This window comes from Urtica dioica, chromosome 9 (genome assembly GCF_054948205.1).
Source record: "Urtica dioica subsp. dioica isolate 48M chromosome 9, U.dioica_male_clone48M_v1_H2, whole genome shotgun sequence".
Taxonomy (NCBI): Eukaryota; Viridiplantae; Streptophyta; class Magnoliopsida; order Rosales; family Urticaceae; genus Urtica; species Urtica dioica.
The window spans coordinates 25405390-25423800 of record NC_142764.1 but is presented as its reverse complement, the minus strand read 5'-3'; the positions used below and the strand labels follow the sequence as shown (position 1 = coordinate 25423800).

The window sequence follows — 18411 nt, the reverse complement described above, 5'->3', positions numbered from 1 at the left end:
TTGTTAACAATTCTCTATTTTCTAGACATTTTAAAACGTTGGTTAGTTTGCAATTTCAACTATGAGTCTGTTCCAAGGGTTTTAATCCATGTATTTTTTTCATTTTTGTGTTCAGTATCTCTGTTTAATTATAGTTTGTTTCATTATTCTATTTTCATTGGTTCTAATTTTTCCATAGTTAAATTTATTGTCGTTTTAGGATTTTATGATCAATGTCAATAATTATGATAGGCTTTTTTTATACGATTTATGTTTTTAACAATTATTACAACTTACAAAAAAAAAATGATTTTACAAAGCAGTTTGTAAAGAAATATCAGATTTATATAATCAATGTAAAAATTAATATCATGTGTCAATTAAAATTCGTACGACAGTAACTTATTCATAGAAATTGAATTGATAAATCGAATTAAAACTCAAATACAGCAGATATGGTCAACAAAAATCTTCGGCGGCGAACGTACCCAAAAAAATGAATAAAAAAGAAGAATAAGTAAATCACTTCAGACAAATATCGAACAAAAAGGTTTGGATACTGTGGCTGTTTGCTTTACATCAGACTTTGTCCTGCTCACTATAGTCTTTGCTTTGTATGAAGGTCGAACAAAAGTGTTTGAGAATTAAGGTCCTGAAATTCACTGTGTCTGCTTATTTTTGTTTAAGGATTTTGTTCAATTAGAATCCAAAGGAGAAATCAGTAAGGAAAAAAAGGGAGATTTAATGTAAATTTAGTTAGAAAAATACACTTCAAACTTTTTTATGTTTGCAAAATGACCCTTGTTTCATGATTTTCAATAAAATAGTAAAAAACAAATCTATCATCTTATGTAACCTTGTGAATTTTGACTCTAAAATAAACAAAAAAAACCCTTAACACTTTTTTTTTTGGTATTTCATTCAATAGGCGTTTTGATTTTTTTCCTCTCTCTCTCTCTCTCTCTCTCTCTCTCTCTCACACACACACACACACACACACACACACACACACACACACACACACACACACACACACACACACACACACACACACGCGCGCGCGCGACAAGCACGACATAGCTGAAGAGAGACGGATAGAGACAAAGGTTCTTTCCAAAGGACTTGTTGGCCATCAACGAGTCAAACAGAGTTAGGAAGAATGTCATTTCATGCCAATAAACCACTACTAATAATTATAAACAAATTTATATATGTTTGTACTCTTTATTCGTAGTCTATTTTTTCGTTCATTGATATTTGTGTTTTGAAATAGTTATAAACAATTATTTTAAATGTTTGTGTTATTCATTTCATATATAAGAAAAAGAATTTGTTGGTATTTGTTTTAATTTTTACGTTTGATATTAACCATTATAAAAAGCTACAAATAGTTGAATTAATGTGTGGTCTTGCGGCTTTATTAATAGACTTATTGATATCGACCTAACGCTAAACATTTAGTGAATGAAAAGAAAAGATATTTCAATATCGAGTTATTTCTGAGTTTTTATATTATGTTTTCTAAACAAGATCGAGATTTTTTAATTTGAGAATTCAAAAAGACAGACCTCTTGCTATCTTATATATTTTGTGATTTATTTCCTTGTTTTTTTTCTTTATATTTTGATTATGATTCATTAATGAAGGGTATTTTTTTAATTTTATTTAAGACCCGTTTATAATAGCTCGCGACTATTTTATGATATAAATGATTATTGGCTATTTTATACATATTAGTATAATTATTTGGCAATTAGCTACCTGCCCATTCAAAGAAAAATCGATATCATCAATAGTTTGTTGTAGAAATTTCCTACTATATGTGAGACCTAACTCCATATGACTAGTATTCATTGAAACGCGTCATATGAATAATTATCATTAATTGGAAAACAGAGAATTAAACTAGGGCTTTAGAATAAAGGAAAAGTAGAACTTAAAAGGAAAGTACATGGTTGGAGAACAGCCACGATATATACAATCTGTTTAGTGACATAAGTCTTCGAAATCTAAAGCCATGTGATCACGTCAACTTGCGAACACAGATACACCACACAAAAGAGAATCTTTAAAGATCACTCTTTTGTCTTGTTGAAACTTGAAAGTTGAAACTAGTGGGTGATGATAGTAGTCTACAAAGGCGTCTTCTCGGAATAAAAAGTATAAGTTGACCCATTCCTTTATAAAATAAAATAAAAATATATATATATAAGGCAGATATACATTCTCTATATATAATCTAGGCCCAAAGATCTTCAGGTTTTTTTAAAAAAAAAAAAAGCCACAATGAGTTCCTCCGTCAGAAATGTCCGAGCTGTGTTACTCGTCCCTGTTTTGATCACGCTCACGCTCGCTTTATTTCTTCCCAAAGCTGCCCAAGACTGCACGCACACCGCAGAATTCTGCTGGAACTGTTCTTCCATCGGATACTTCACCGCTGGCAGCGTCTACGAGAAAAACCTCAACACCCTCTTACTCTCCACAATCATTAAATCCGGCCAGAACGACATTGAATTATTCCGCAACGCGTCCTCCGGTCAATCTCCGGACGAAGTCAACGCGATCGGGCTCTGCAGAGGAGACGTCAATAATGCCTCCCTTTGCGCTAATTGTCTAAGCGAGACGAGTCGAAATTTGTTGCAGTGGTGCCCGAAGAGAAAGGAGGCGATCATGTGGGGCCTGCTTTGCATGATCCGATACTCAAACCAGCCTATTTTCTCCATCAAATTAGACGAGCCGCGACAGATCTTGGCGAGCCCGGAAACTATTACTGATGGGTTCAAGGAGGTTGTGATGCCTCTACTCAATGATCTGGTCGAGCAAGCCGCGTCGAGTGCCACCAAGTTCGCCATGAATAGCACGGCATTGCCGAACGGCGAGCCCCTGCACGCTGTGCTCCAGTGTACTCCCGACTTGAGCCCGACAGATTGCAGTGCCTGCTTGAACGACTCAGTCTCAAAAATTCGGGAAGGAAAAGAAGGAGGACGAGTTTTCAAGCCCAGCTGTACTCTCAGATTCAGGACCGGAGCGCCTTTTGACAAGGACATGGAATCCACTGCTATATCGTTAGGGCCGCCTAGTTCCCCGCCCCCACAGACAGGTGTGTAATGTCACAAGCTAGTCATTGATCATAATAGCCAAAAAGCCTTGTTAGATTTCGGTGTTGAAGCTTAGCGACCAACAATACTTCGTTCTTGAACTCATGTACGCCTTCCAAAGACGATCTCAAGAGCCGCTTCACCGCTATCTCTTTCCCGTCAGAAAGCACACCCTATGAATATTATAATCCATTTAGTAATTCGTCTTACACAGTATTGGTGAAAACAATCAAGATCTTAAACACTGTAACTATTTTTGTATCCAAGGTTCTCTTATCTCGTTGAGATACTTTCATAATGTCAATACTTTTGTGTTAAAACATATATATGAGTAAAAGCTCGCACAAAAATAATGTTATAACCTTGTAAACTGTGCCGAATCCACCTTCGCCTATCTTGTTTTCATCGGAAAAGTTGTCCGTGGCCGCTTGAGGTCTTGCTAAGTCATATCGCAGAGACTCTGCTGTAGTAGTGATCTCACTATCACCTGCAAAATCATAGCAAACACAACCCATAAACTTCCAATAGTAGGTATAGCAAGATATATATATATATATATATATATATATATATATATATATGCAGATATACAGTTCAACACGTTGAAACATTTACCATTCTGGTCACTGCTTACCGCGTTATAACTAACCAGCCCTCCTCTCTTCCGCCAATAACAATATCCTATTAAAATCTGAAATTCTGATTAGTCACAAAAACAAGATGTCGCACATAAAGTGTTGACAATGTGTCCGATAACTTGCTTGAACACAGATAATGGATAAACAACAAAAGTGCGATAAGAAAGTGACATACAATATGGTTACCCAATTCGGTGCAATACACCTACGTCTGAGGGTACTCTGCCAGTGGTCAATAGTACAAGCAAGGTCTCATATGATTACAACTCAAATCGCTCAAAACACTCAATCTTTCTGGAATAGTGCATGAGAGAATACACCGCTCTTAACAAAACACAAAGCCTCCCAATCCGCCGGTCTTGCACGTCTAGGAGCTCTAAGTGTTTTTATCAAAAGCGTCGAGGCTGCTAAGGGGGAAACGCATGGCTTTTATAGCAGTTGTACATGCCTGGAAGTGTATCTAGGGTTTCCTTACCCATCCACACACGAATATAACGCAATAAAGTCACAAGCGAAGCAATATGGCAAAACTGGAAACTTGCCCGAAAAACTGTCTGCGCACATGAGGAAGGATGTCTTACCAGAAGCTAAAGCATGAAGACCGACATCTTTCCAAACATCTTGCACTAAAAATAAAGCCAACATATGGCGTAACAACAAAATCGACAGCGACAGTACGACAGTCGGAACAGGAATAGCGATTATTACGGTTCTACTTGCCCAAGTATTATCATTTGATCCTGCAAGAAAGGCACAACTAATTCAGATTCCACATTCATGCACATATCTGAACTGTAACAAAATCGACCTCTCGATTCCACTGAAGGCTGTGGAGGAGAAGAAGGGAGAATCTCAGGCGCGGGGCTCGGTACCACCGCAGGCTCGGCCTTTGTGTAAAACAAGTACGTCTCGAATCTGACGTAATAGCTCGGGTTTAAAACACGACCGCCTTGTTTTTCGGCGCAGCAAGTTGGGAGCTGAGAAACAGCGCTACTCAGGCAGATCCCACAGTCCATGCTGCTGATATCGGGGGTGCACTGAGCGAGGGTGTACAAGCTCTGGAACGCCGAGAAGTTGACTTCGCGGGTAGCGAACCTGTCGCTTTCGCTTGAAGCCGCCGACACCGCTTCCCTCATCGTGTCGCCGACCAGACCATTAAACGTTCCTCCGGGGTCGGTTATGTTATTCCGGTTCCACAAGTAGAAAAGCGGCGATTGCCTCATCGTCTCGAAGAACGAAGTGTTTGAGTACTGCAACATGCAATCGTCGTACCACACAATGGCTTCTATGTTTTTGGGGCAGTAAAGATCGGTGACCTCTCTGGCCGCAGTTGCCACGCAGCCCCGACAGTCCCGAGGGATGAGATCACCGTGGCACAGAAAGGAGCCATAAATGGTGTCGCGGCTTTGACCCACGGTTGTGTTGTAGTATGAGCCGTTGAGCTGAGTTGTATTGGAAGAGAGGGAAGAGAAAAGGAGTTTGAGGTTGGATTCGTATCTGCTGTTGGGTGTGAACGTGGTGTTCGGATGACAATAATGTACCCAATAGTCGGCTTCGGATTTTGTCAATAACAAAATGATGATGGCCAGAGAATAGATTGCTACATTGATGGTAAATGTATGGAATGAGGGATTGATTTTCATCTTGGACTTTGTCAAAAACCTTTGCCTTTTGGTTTCATGGAGCCTTATTCGTGGCTTATTTGCTCACATAGCTTGTTCTGTAGCTCGAGACTTACAAAAATACTATGTAAATTTAAATCTAAATGTTGGAGTGTTTAAAGGGGGAAGAAGGAGACAAGTCATATTCTAGTAATGAACAAGAAAGTAAATTTGGCGGGCCCTGTGGAAAAATGGAAAGGACATTGTTGACATTTGCTTTCTCTATTTCCTCAAACGACCGTTTCTAGTTTTTTTTTTTTTTTTTTTTTTGACAAGTACACGATCTATCCATTTACTTTATAATAGACTGGCTTCATACTTCAATATCTAACACCCTAATTAAAAAAGAAACCTATACACAATCAAAATTATCTTACCAAAATTAGAAAATATATCTCATTCGTCACAGAGACACTAGATCTCGGATGTTTCAAGGCCGAATACCTTCGTTCAGGCACTCAAAACGGCACTTTTCTATTTATTTTTTTTACCAGTTTTTTTCCTTCTATTTTTGGCTAATTTCAAATTTGTTACTTTTATATTTGAATATTTCTTGCTATTATTTGGGTTTAATTTTCTTTATTCGTTTCCATTTTATATTGTAATTTGGGGTCTCAATACCTTTTAATTACAAACGCTATTTTTTCTCAGTTTTTTTAATAAATAACAAACCAAAACACTACTACAAAAATAGGATTCTACAACGCTTAAAAACAGTTGTAGAATGATTCTACAACGCTTCTTAAGCGTTGTAGAATCCTGCGTTGTAGAAGCTTCTACAACGCTTAAAAATCCGTTGTAGAATCCAACAGCTTTCTACAACGCTTAATTATCCGTTGTAGAAACTAAGCTTCTACAACGGATTCTTAAGCGTTGTAGAAGCTTCTACAACGGGTTGAATCCATTGTGTAATTTTTAAACATTTTCAAACATCTCGCCGCGGCGACGTATAATTCGCGCCGCGGCGACATATTCTACAACGGATCTTCAATCCGTTGTAGAAGCACGTCGCCGCGGCGAGAAATATACGTCGCCGCGGCGAGTTATTTGCCGCGGCGAGTTATTTGCCGCGGCGAGGTACGTTCCACGCCGCGGCGAGAACATTCTACAACGGATAATAATCCGTTGTAGAATCAACTCGCCGCGGCGAAGTCAAATCTTAGCCGCGGCGAGATTATTCTACAACGGATTATTATGCGTTACAGGAAGGTGATGAATTTTTTTTTAAAAACTCGCCGCGGTGAAGAAAAAATCTCGCCGCGGCGAGACTAAGATTTCTAATTTGCCTGCTCTCGGTATCTTGTCTCGCCGCGGCGAATAATATTTCCCGCCGCGGCGAGAAAAAAAGTTCGCCGCGGCGAGAATCATTTATTTTCAATCCAGAATCTGTTTTTTACACGATAGTAGCACCTGAAAATAATCTTCAATACAAAAAATATCTAATATATACATTCATCTTCAAATATCCTCATCTTCAAAACATTCAAAATCTAATATATACATCTTCAAAAAAACTAGCTAATCATCACAGTTAATAAATGTTTGTACATAAGTTACCCATTCTTCTCTAACTCTCTCTAAATCCTCTTTCGTATAGGATTTCTTATTTTCTAATTTTCCTACACCTCCTACGACTATATCACGCATATAAGAAATGACAAAATACCCGCATTCCGTGTTTCCCGTTTGTCTCGGAGCGTCCCAAGCCTTGATGTACGTTGATTGCCCGTTACTATTGGCGTTTTGATGCTCGAGCTTGAAATCAACAAGAACCCTATATTACACGGAGATTATAAGAGAAAAAACATCTAGAACGGTTTATAATAAAAATTATTTAAGAAATCAAAATATTACCTTTTTATCAATCGATTTAAATCGGTTGGGATTTTATTTCTCAACGGGTCAAAGAACATAGCGCTATTTCTCCAAAGGTCGAGGACAACGAGCATCCAATGCGCACCTTTGTTATACGGCATCAAAACTAATTCACCAAATTTGCAATCTCGTACCACGTTTCCAACGTCCTTGACTCGTTTTGACAAATAAGCCTCCTCGTCGTCATTTTCGATATACGAACTTAAGCTCGGATTTATAAAACAAAAATTTCAAGTCTTCTTCGCCTTTTCTAGCCTCGAGCGTAGATAGCTATGACAAACAAATATTTAGTTGATCAAAACACTAAATATTGAATATTGATATTAAAAAACGCATATAAAGAAAACTTACTCCATATAAACCGTTATGCTCCCCGCGCCAATTTCCAAGTATTGCAAAAAATCGGAAATGTCTTCAAATGACACCGGAATCGGGATAGCCGCGAGACTTAGACTAACATTGACCATAATCACATCCCCTTCCGGTAACGTTACTTTGTTGGCATGTTGAGCGAGCAATCGATACTTGGGATTAATCACCTTGTACGGAATCTTCTTAGCATCATCGATGCTAGCTTCACTCTCAAAACCGAGCTTTGAGAGTTGTTTGACAACCGGACCGCGACTCTCTATTCCCGAGTCCATTTCTGTGAGTCTCTTCGGCCACGAGACAAACCCGCCTATAGCATCTTCAACGGTTTGAGCTTCTTCGGTGGGAATTGGCAATTTTGCTTTTTTAATCAAAACCCCCAAAACGGCCACGCGTAAATTTCCTTCCTCCAAAGGTGAGAAATGAACTACGCCTCCATTCATGTACGCTCGCCCATTTGCAACATGAATTGTGCCTCCGAACTCGGTGTCATCAATGAAAAGAAGACACTCGACGCTTTCATCCGAACTCGGTGTCACCGGCGTGGTTGGATTCAAAGAGCAACTAGCACGAACACTATTGGATTTTTCCACAACAATAGGATCGATCTTCGGACGATCATCAACAATGATAGGATCGATCTTCGGACGATCATCAACATCGTCGTGTTCTAAGCGAATCAAGAATTTTATCAATAACTTAATACCAAAACATTTATCTTTAATAAATAGATAAAAAAAATTAAACATACCTAAAGAGACCGCTTCATTGACGTGTTCTTCAACATTTGCCATCTCTTTATCATCAACAACATTCGCGTTGAGATTCTCTTTCACTTGCTCGACACTAGGCGACTCGACATTAATGCTACCATTTCCACCGAATGCCTTCATCACCAAAGACTTTAACTCGCTCATTTCCCGACGCATCTTCATTACTTCTTCGTTGGGCGTTGGAGGAACAAAGTACTTAAAACGCGACGTGTGTTTGGATTGACCGCAAACTCGCGACGTTCCCAAAGCTTCTTGCAAAACACTCTTTCCCGATTCCGGCAACCATGTCCCTTGCGATGCTTGTTGTGATAACGTTTTCTACACATAAAATTATTTGAAAATAAAATTACAAGGTTAATTGTTATAACAAAGGTAAAGAACTTACGATTTTTTCTCCCATCAATTTGTCTTTCTCATCCTTGTAGTTATCTACGTCTTTCATTCGCGAGTCAATCCAAAGTTCCTCTTTCGTAGGCCATTCCCCCGTTTCGTCATGCTAGTAAGAAGTAATTATATAATAAATTAAAAAATAATTGCAACATTTGAAATAACTAAAAGAAAAAAATGAATCTAACCTTTTCTTGATCAAGCTTTCGATATCCATTTCGGCCCGTTCGAGATTTGTACACACTTTTTCCGATATTTGATTTCCCATGTTCCGATGTTTGTTTGAACATTTCGGTTCGTCTATACTCAACAAATGCTATCCAATCTTCTTCGGTGATACTTGTATAGTATTTCAAAATACAAGCCGGTCTCTTTAAGGCGATTGGTTCGTTGATTATGTCTTTGAGTAGATCGTTGTATATCTCATGACGAAATAACCTTGCGGCTTCTCCGACTCTCATAAGACAATCGTGTTTTTGTTCGATAGGAATCGTAAATCCTTCTTGCATTTCGTTCCAAATCCGTTCTTTAATTTGGGCGTTGTCTTTACATCTCCAATCACGCATCGAAAGTGGAACGTGTTCTCTTGCTAACACGCCAAAGTAACTCGACAACTCATCACCCTCTTTACCGATTGGTTGCCCTTTATCATCAAATTGTACCGGGATTTTTTTACCAAGTGTTTTAGCCTTATTAACCCGACCCATAAGAGTGTTTCTTCGTTTTCCTTGTTCATCGGAGTTAAGCGCTAGTTGTCTTCTAATTTTTCTTTTACCACTACCGCTAGAAGTAGTAGTAGTGGACGACATTGAATCTAATAAACAAAACTCAAATAATAATTTCAATTTTCAACTCAAATGTTATCAAAATTTCAACTCAAATGTAACAAAAATTAAATATAAACTCAACTCCAATCACAATATAAACTCAAATCCAATCCGATTCTAAACAAAAACACAATTTCAATCCCAATTCAATCTACTATCAAATATATTTCTCAAATCAAATCAATATCAAACTTCAATTCAATAAACTCAAATCCAATACAATATCTCCTAATTTCAAATCAATATCGAATTCACACTAAATAAGTTCATGTAAAAAAGTTCAAAAACACGGACGAGCACAAGGGCGGCGAAGAGAAGGTGGTGAGGCGAGGTGAGGGCGCGCGGCGAGGTGAGGGCGCGCGGCGAGGGTGGGCACGAGCAAGGTGAGACCGGAGGGCGGCGTGGGCGCACGGCGAGGTGAGGGAGGGGGCTCAGCGAGAGGGCGGCGTGGGCGCGGCGCACGGCGAGGAGAGGGAGGTGAGGGTCGGAGAGAGGGAGAGAACGCGCGGGGCGAGGGCGCGGTAGTTCAGCGAAGTGAGGGACGGAGAGAGAGAGAGGGGCCGAGAGAGAGAGAGTGGCGGAGAGAGAGAGGGACGGGCGGCAAGAGAGTGGCGGAGAGAGAGAGGGACAGGCGGAGAGAGAGAGGGACGAGAGAGATGAGTAGTGGAGATGAGAAGAAAATGAGAATGAGAAATGAGGGAAAAAACGCTAAGTATAGATATGAAAGGGCGGGTAGTTAAAAAAATTTGAAATTTTCAGATTTTAAGACGCTCCTACAACGCTTATTCTAAGCGTTGTAGGAGCTCGCCGCGGCGAAGTGTATTTATCGCCGCGGCGAGATGATTCTACAACGCTTAGAATAAGCGTTGTAGGATACTCGCCGCGGCGAAACCAAATTCTCGCTGCGGCGAGAGTTACCCAGAAACTTCTCGCCGCGGCGAAAATGTGCCATCGCCGCGGTGAGGAAACCCTAGATGTCCTCGCCACGGCAGTATACAATTTCCGCCGCGGCGAGACCTTTCTACAACGCTTAAATAAGCGTTGTAGAAGCCTCGCCGCGGCGAAGGCTAATTCCCGCCGCGGCGAGGAATACATTCGCCGCGGCGTAAAATGTATAATGCCGCGGCGAGAGTATATGTCTGGAACATGGTGCTCTCGGTAAGATTTTCGCCGCGGCGACGACGTGTTCCCGCCGCGGCGCAGGACCCCTGCCGCGGCGGGATTTGTACCTCGCCGCGGCGGGATTTGTCGCCGCGGCGAACGCATATTTTTGCCGCGGCGAGACATTCTACAACGCTTAACATAAGCGTTGTAGAATGTCTCGCCGCGGCAAAGTAGAAATCCCGCCGCGGCGAGTGACACGAGACTGGTGATATAAATTCTCATTTCTGGTCTTTTTCAATTTGAACTCTCTCATAACCTCACTCGAAAAAATTAGGGTAACCTCATTCTAGAGCGTCCTCGTTTACTAGTCTCATCTACACATCGAAATCTTGTAAGTTCTTCTTTAACTTGTTCTAATTGTTTTTCTCTTGATAGTTTACTAATTAGAATTGGGAATTTTTTGTATAATTAGGGTTTTTATGAATATGAGAAAGTGGATGTGGGAGAATAGATTGAATGAGATATATCGAAAAGGTGTAGATGAGTTTTGTGATTTTGCTAGAGAGAACATGGTAGATTTGAAATCTATTCGTTGTCCTTGTATTAAATGTGGAAATCATAGACATTTTTCGATTGATGTCGTTCGGACCCATTTGTTTGCATATGGAATAATGACCTCGTATCAAAGATGGTTCTACCATGGTGAGGTTTTTCGTTCTACGGCAAATGAGGATGATGTTGAAGATGATATTGATGATATGTGCGGAATGATGAATGATTTGGAGGACGATTTTGTTGAGCGACCGGAATTGTTTGAGTCCATGATGAATGATGCGGAGACACCATTATATGAAGGGTGTACAAGCTATTCGAAGTTGTCATTTTTAGTTACATTATTTCATTTGAAGGCGTCGGGGGGTTGGACTAACACTAGTTTTACTCTATTGTTGGAAACACTGAAAGAAGCATTTCCGAAAGACAATAAAGTACCTTTAAGTATGTATGAAGCAAGGAAGACTTTGGGTACATTAGGCATGAAGTACGAGAAATTCCATGCGTGCCCAAATGATTGTGTTTTATATAGACACGAGTATGAAGATCTAGATGAATGTCCGACATGCAAAGAGTCACGGTGGAAGAAGGGTAAAATTCCATGTAACGGGGTTAAAGGAGTTCCAGTTAAGGTACGTACATTTTCATCACTTGATTAGGAAATACATGTAGCTCATATTCATTATTTATTACTGATTTTCGTTAAATATATTTCAGTCGTTATGGTACATTCCTCCCATGCCGCGCTTTCGTCGAATGTTTAATAGTGTCAAACACGCGAAGAACATGGTTTGGCACTCCGAAAAGCGTATCGATGATGGTATGTTGAGACATCATGCTGATGCTGCACAGTGGAAATCATTCGATTTAGAGTATAAGGATTTCAGTGTTGATACTCGAAATTTGCGCCTTGGTCTAGCTTCTGATGGAATGAACCCGTTCAGCATGATGAGCAGTAAATACAGTGTTTGGCCGGTTATACTTGTGAACTACAATCTCCCTCCAAAGCTATGTATGAAGAGAAAGTTCTTGATGTTAACGCTTTTGATTTCAGGACCGAATCAACCAGGAAATGATATTGATGTCTATTTGGCACCGTTGGTCGATGATTTGAAGATGTTATGGGAGAAAGGGATGGAAGTTAAAGACGCTTACCGTGGAGATTCGTTCAACTTAAGGGCAATGTTAATGTGGACTATTAATGATTTTCCGGCCTATGGAAACTTGTCAGGATACTCTGTGAAATGCTCGATTGGTTGTCCGATTTGCATGAAAGACACATCTTCCATCCGTTTGAAGCATGGTAAGAAAACTGTTTTTCTGGGTCATAGAAGATTCTTACCAAGAGATCACTCGTATAGAAGATTGAAACAAGCGTTTGATGGAAATTCAGAAGAACGACCCCCTCCTAGAATTTTTCTGGTGAAGATGTCTATGAGATGGTTAAAAACGTCAATGAAGTGCTTGGGAAAAGAAAGCGGAGTGCTAGTACTAAAGAATCGTTCAAAGAGAATCCTTGGAAGAAGAAATCGATTTTCTACGACCTTCCTTATTGGAAGACACACTACGTCCGGCATTGTCTGGATGTTATGCACATCGAGAAAAATGTTTGCAAATCGCTTATTGGTACACTTCTTGATGATCCAAATAAATCGAAAGACGGAATACAATCTCGATTGGATCTCAAAGAGATGAATATAAGAAGCATTTTGCATCCCGAGGAGGGGGGTGGGAAAAAAACAAAATTACCACCGGCAAAGTACACTCTAGATCGAAAGGAGAAAAAGAAATTGTGTAACTGGTTTGCTTCTATTAAAGTCCCCGAAGGTCATTCGTCAAACTATAAGAGGTTCGTGTCTTTGAAAGATTTGAGACTTACTGGAATGAAGACGCACGACTGTCATGTGCTGCTACAACAAATGTTGCCTCTTGCTTTGCGAGGAATTGTGCCAAAAGATGTGAGGTTTGCAATATCAAAGATATGTGTATTCTTTAACTCGATTTGCTCGAAGGTCATCGATCCAACTCGATTGGATTTAATGCAGTCAGAATTGGTGAAAACTCTGTGCTTGCTCGAAAAGATCTTTCCACCTTCGTTTTTCGACATAATGATCCACTTAACCGTCCACTTGGTACGTGAAGTGAAATTAGGAGGGCCCGTGTTTTTACGGTGGATGTATCCAATCGAACGTTATATGAAAGTGTTGAAAAGCTACGTGAAGAACTACAATAGGCCGGAAGGAAGCATAGTTGAAAATTACATAGCAGAAGAGTCGGTTGAGTTTTGTTCTGAGTATTTAGCTAAAACAGACGAAATTGGGTTACCCAAGAATACCAATTTTGATTCAAAAGCTCTATCTAAAGGTATTTTTTTAACACTTTATTTGTTTATTTAAATTATATATGAACATTATTTTTAAGTATTTGTTTCATTATAGGTACTTATTCGATCGTCAACCGAACGAGTCTCAAACACACAAATAAAATGATCATTCAATTAAAATTTCTACAATAAATAAAACAAACTAAACGAGTCTCAAACACACAAATAAAACACACCAAACAAGTCTCAAACAAAGACTGAAGTCTCAAACACACAAATAAAACACAGTAATCTAGTCATAAACATAAACAAACCAAGCGAGTCTTAAACTGAAACTTAAATTTAAAAAGAGTTTGAAATTTATATGGAAGAGTTGGTGTTGTTGGTTCTTGAAATTTACTCGTTATTCGGTGGTGGTGGTGGTGGGTTCGCCGGATATTGAGGAGGTGCCATATGCGGTGGCCACTGTGGTGGTGCGTATGGATAGTCGAAGTACTGAGGATATGGAGGAAATAACACCTGATTCTCTTGGTTGATGTCCCACCGAGAGTAGAGATCGTTCAACTGATTGATGTGAGAGGCGCCATACTCCGCTTGTTGGTGCATGTATTGTTGCGTGTGTTGGAACCCGCCGACGAGATAGTTGGAGCAATGAGCAATGTAGTCGATGGTGGCGGGGTCGATTACCGGAGGCGCTGGTAAGCGCAATAGGGGCTCCGCTTCCCCCTCTTCACCCTCTTCCTCCGCTTCTTCCTCTTCCTCCGCTTGTGGATCCTCCCTAATCTTGTACCGCTCGATAATGGAATCCGTAATAGGCCCCATTGAACTGTGTATCGTATCCCTTTTCGAGCGTGGTACCCCCGCATTTGTACAAAGGCCGGTAATGATCGCCGGATATGGCAAACCGTGTCGTTCATTAGTATAGTCGAGTTTCTTCATCCAATTATAGATGAATCGACCGACGTTAATGGAAAGGCCTTTAACAATGCAGAACAACACCTGGATACGATCCTCGTCGAGAATGGTGAAGTGCTTGATTGGATAGAGACGAGCGCAAACAAAGTAAATCCACGCTTTAGCGATCCTGGTGAGTTGGTCACGCTTGAGTACCCTTTTTCCTTTTTCAGTGACCCAATCCTCTCCCGGAATGCACAACACCCGTGACATCTCCTCATGGCTGCAACTTCTTAGCCATTCTCGATAGCCCTCGTTCTCGAAAGGCACATCTGGGGTCCCAAGAAGATCGTTGATAGCTTCGATACTCATATCGACCCGTTTCCCACGGACCGTCACAACATCACCTTGGGAGTCCGGCAAGTTTGCGTAGAATTCGTACACGAAGTTGACGTTCGAATCGAACTCGGGTACAGCACAATACCTCCCCCAATCATGACCAACTATGCTGTTGCGGATTTGCTTTCCTATATCCAACGTATTGCTTACATTGAATCCTCTCTCATGGATAATGTTACGCGGCAAGATTTTGTCGTAGCGTTCCTCTGCGACCTTGCTAGTAAAGATACTCGAGTTGTATTCCTCTTCGGGAGACTGTTGACGAGGTCGCTTGCTTTTTACTTTACTCTGACCTCTGGAAGAGCTCGGAGCCTTGGAGGCCGTGTTTTTAGTTCGAGGCATTTTCAAGCTCCTACAAAACATAATCATAAACAATTCTACAATTAACATATAACAAATTATATATCAATTCCAAGAATATATATTTAAGTACATGACAAATTAAAACAATTCCAACAATCACAAATAATTCATAAACAATTCGACCAATCACAAATTCATGAACAATTCGATCAATCACAAATTCATAAACAATTCAATCTCAACATTAATATACATAACCATTTTAACCACTAACCTATGTAACAATATGTCAAACACAATCCGGACATTTCAATTTAACTCAAATTCTCATTCAAATTCACTCATTCAAATTCCACTAACCTAAATTCACTCATTCAAATTCCACTAACCCAAACCCTAATTTCTTGTTCTAATAAGAGAAAATCAAACAAAACCCTAAATTTGTGAATTCAAAAAATCAAACTATATGCAATTCGGGTAAACAACAAGAAATCCATATCAACAACACCAAATTAAATCAATATACACCTTAAAAAACTTTTAAAATCATACCTTACAATGACGCGGCAAGAGAGAGAGAGAGAGAGGCGCGAGAGGAAGCACGGCGAGGACTCGGCGAGAGAAAAGTGACGGCGATGACAAGGCGAGAGAGAGTTGGCGGCGAGGACAAGGCGACGGCGAGATTTTGGGGCGGCGAGGACGTGGCGAGGGATTTTGAAAGAAAAAAACTGGAGAGAAGCGGCCGAAAATGGTTGTCTCGTGTGTGGGTATTGGAAAAAATGAGAAAAAAACTGAAAACGGCCTTTTATAGTGAAAACCTAAAAAACCTCGCCGCGGCGAAAATATGTCTTCGCCGCGGCGAGACGTTCCTACAACGGTTATAATATCCGTTGTAGGAACGGGTCGCCGCGGCGAGATTCCTCACTCGCCGCGGCGAGACAGTTTCTTAAAAAACTGCTTGGCCACGGTATCCACCTCGCCGCGGCGGAGGATATTTCTAGCCGCGGCGAAATTATCTCGCCGCGGCGAGAAATAGTTATCGCCGCGGCGAGAAATAGTTATCGCCGCGGCGACATGAATCTACAACGCTTGTAACAAGCGTTGTAGAAAGAGTCGCCGCGGCGATGTTTAAATTGTGCCGCGGCGAGACCCATCCTTCTACAACGCTTTTACAAAGCGTTGTAGAAAGTTCTCGCCGAGGCATAAATCACGTGGTGCCGCGGCGAGGATTCTACAACGGATAGTGTAAACGTTGTGGAAAATCTGAAATTTATGTACTTCTACAACGCTTAGCTTTAAGCGTTGTAGAAACTATCATATCCTACAACGCTTATCCATAAGCGTTGTAGAAACACCGAGATTCTACAACGCTTAGCCATAAGCGTTGTAGAAACACTATGTTTCTACAACGCTTATGTTAAGCGTTGTAGAATCCCTAGTTTCTACAACGCTTATGTTAAGCGTTGTAGAAAGTGGGTTGTATAATCCAACATTTGTAGTAGTGAAAACTAATTGGTCTCCCTAATGCGTTTTTTCCATATTCCCTATGACTAGCCTATGCCGCATATTTATATTCGGACAATGTATCAAGGTTTGCAAAATATGCGCCAAAACTTTGACTAATTTCATGAAAGAATTCTATTTGATTGTTATTAAGAATGATTTTCCGGAGACTAATTAAGTGGGTTTCATGTTTAGATCCAAGACATCCTCAAACATGTTGAAGCCGGTGATGAAATCTGAAGCACACTCATGGGCCATGTCCATCAAGAAGCAAGAATATTGCCGTCAACTTCTCGGAAGCTCCATCGACGTCTCACCTTAAGCCCCGATAGCGACAATTCTACGATTTCAAAAACACTCTGCTCCATCCCCGAACCCTAACCCACGCTCAATTCTCATCGAAATTTTTGATGTATCGTATGTTGGGAGCCGGGTAACCGTCACGCCAACTGACCGAGAGGTGGGATATTCATGGAGGAGATTCAATAAGACTTCTGACAAAGCCGGTAAACGGCGATAAGTTCGCCAACAACGACAAAGTTTACGAGACCTCATTTTGTACAATGAACTATCAACCATCAAGCACTATTGTCTCAGAGATTGCTTCAAATTACACACTTTATCTTCATCTGCAACCTTGACAAATACTTGTAGTTGAGGCATTGAGATTTTCTCCTCAAAATTCAAATGAAGAATCGAAGTCTCTTTATATTCATTTGCTCTAACTTTAAATCGTATTGATTAACTATAGAAAAATAAAAGGATGTGTTTCACCACCACATGGGAGTAAATTTCGTTGAAGTCAACCCCTTTTGTTTGTGTGAAACCCTTAGCTACCTACCTCACTTTAGAACCGTGGTTCTACAATAGCCTCTTTTCATTTGAACACCCCTATTTATAGTTTCTAAAAGCTAAAATCCTAGGAGTATAATATATGCACTAGATAAAATATTATGTACTGACACATGTTCCTTTGAGGTATGGGGTTATTGAGCTCTTTGGCAGTGGACTACTCATATGGGTGACATATATCGCTCCCGCCATCAAGTACGTATTGTTATTAGCCTATTGTAAATCATGGTTAGCTTTAGTAAATATCCCACGTTTTTAGCAATTCTCTCTCTCTCTCTCTCTCTCTCTCTCTCTCTCTCTCCTGCAAATCATCATATTAAATTTTGCAGCCCATTTCATATGTATATAAAGTATTAGTGGTTAATTTGAGTAAACAACAAATAATGTGCATGCATATATAAAAAAATAATAATAATAATAATGGTTAAGCCCATTGTACATAGTGTTTAGCTTTTGTAAATAGTGAATAGTAAAGTGACTCATAAATTTCACATAGATAATGTATTCATATTAACATAAATAAATTGCCGAAAATAACTCTTGAAAAATGAAGCAAAACTAAACAAGAAAGATAAATTAACATAAATTGTTCATAAAAAAAACTAAAAAATTGTTTCCAATCAAAATCTGAGAATAGATTAAAAAAAGAGGTTTTTCCTATTTTAAGACAAAAAATACCATTATTTCAACTATGTTTATTTTTCGAAAAAAAAGTCACAAATAAGACCTCGTCAGAAGAGATAATTTTTTTTCTCCCTTTTATCCTCACTTTGTCGAATAGTAATGATAATTGAATCGAGAACTAAACAAAGCAAAGACAGTGAAAAGAAGAAAAAAAACATTATATAATTTCAACGATAGTCAAACGTTAGAT

The 18411-nt window shown here is 39.9% G+C and overlaps 2 protein-coding genes across 2 annotated transcripts; one reads left to right on the top strand and one right to left on the bottom strand.

The window, feature by feature from the left end:
- Positions 1-2206: 2206 nt before the first annotated feature.
- LOC149386181 (putative cysteine-rich receptor-like protein kinase 9) lies at positions 2207-3399 on the top strand. Its single transcript, XM_089625549.1, has one exon. It carries the CDS (start codon positions 2266-2268, stop codon positions 3085-3087), a length of 822 nt encoding a protein of 273 aa, XP_089481675.1. The 5' UTR covers positions 2207-2265; the 3' UTR covers positions 3088-3399.
- Positions 3400-4709: 1310 nt separating this feature from the next.
- Positions 4710-5358, bottom strand: LOC149386180 (cysteine-rich receptor-like protein kinase 25). Its single transcript, XM_089626483.1, has 2 exons — positions 4811-5358; positions 4710-4752 (listed from the first exon to the last, which is right to left on the bottom strand). The coding sequence occupies exons 1-2, from the start codon at positions 5356-5358 to the stop codon at positions 4710-4712; spliced, it is 591 nt and encodes a 196-aa protein (XP_089482609.1).
- Between the last annotated feature and the right edge of the window lie 13053 nt (positions 5359-18411).

What these genes read in the sequence shown, in the direction of transcription:
- LOC149386181 (XM_089625549.1), top strand. Translation starts at nt 2,266, where the DNA reads ATGAGTTCCTCCGTCAGAAATGTCCGAGCTGTGTTACTCGTCCCTGTT.
- LOC149386180 (XM_089626483.1), bottom strand. Translation starts at nt 5,358, where the DNA reads ATGAAAATCAATCCCTCATTCCATACATTTACCATCAATGTAGCAATC. An exon ending in GCTTCAAGCGAAAGCGACAG is followed by an intron (nt 4,753 to 4,810) that starts GTTCGCTACCCG and finishes ACCCTCGCTCAG; the next exon opens with TGCACCCCCGATATCAGCAG.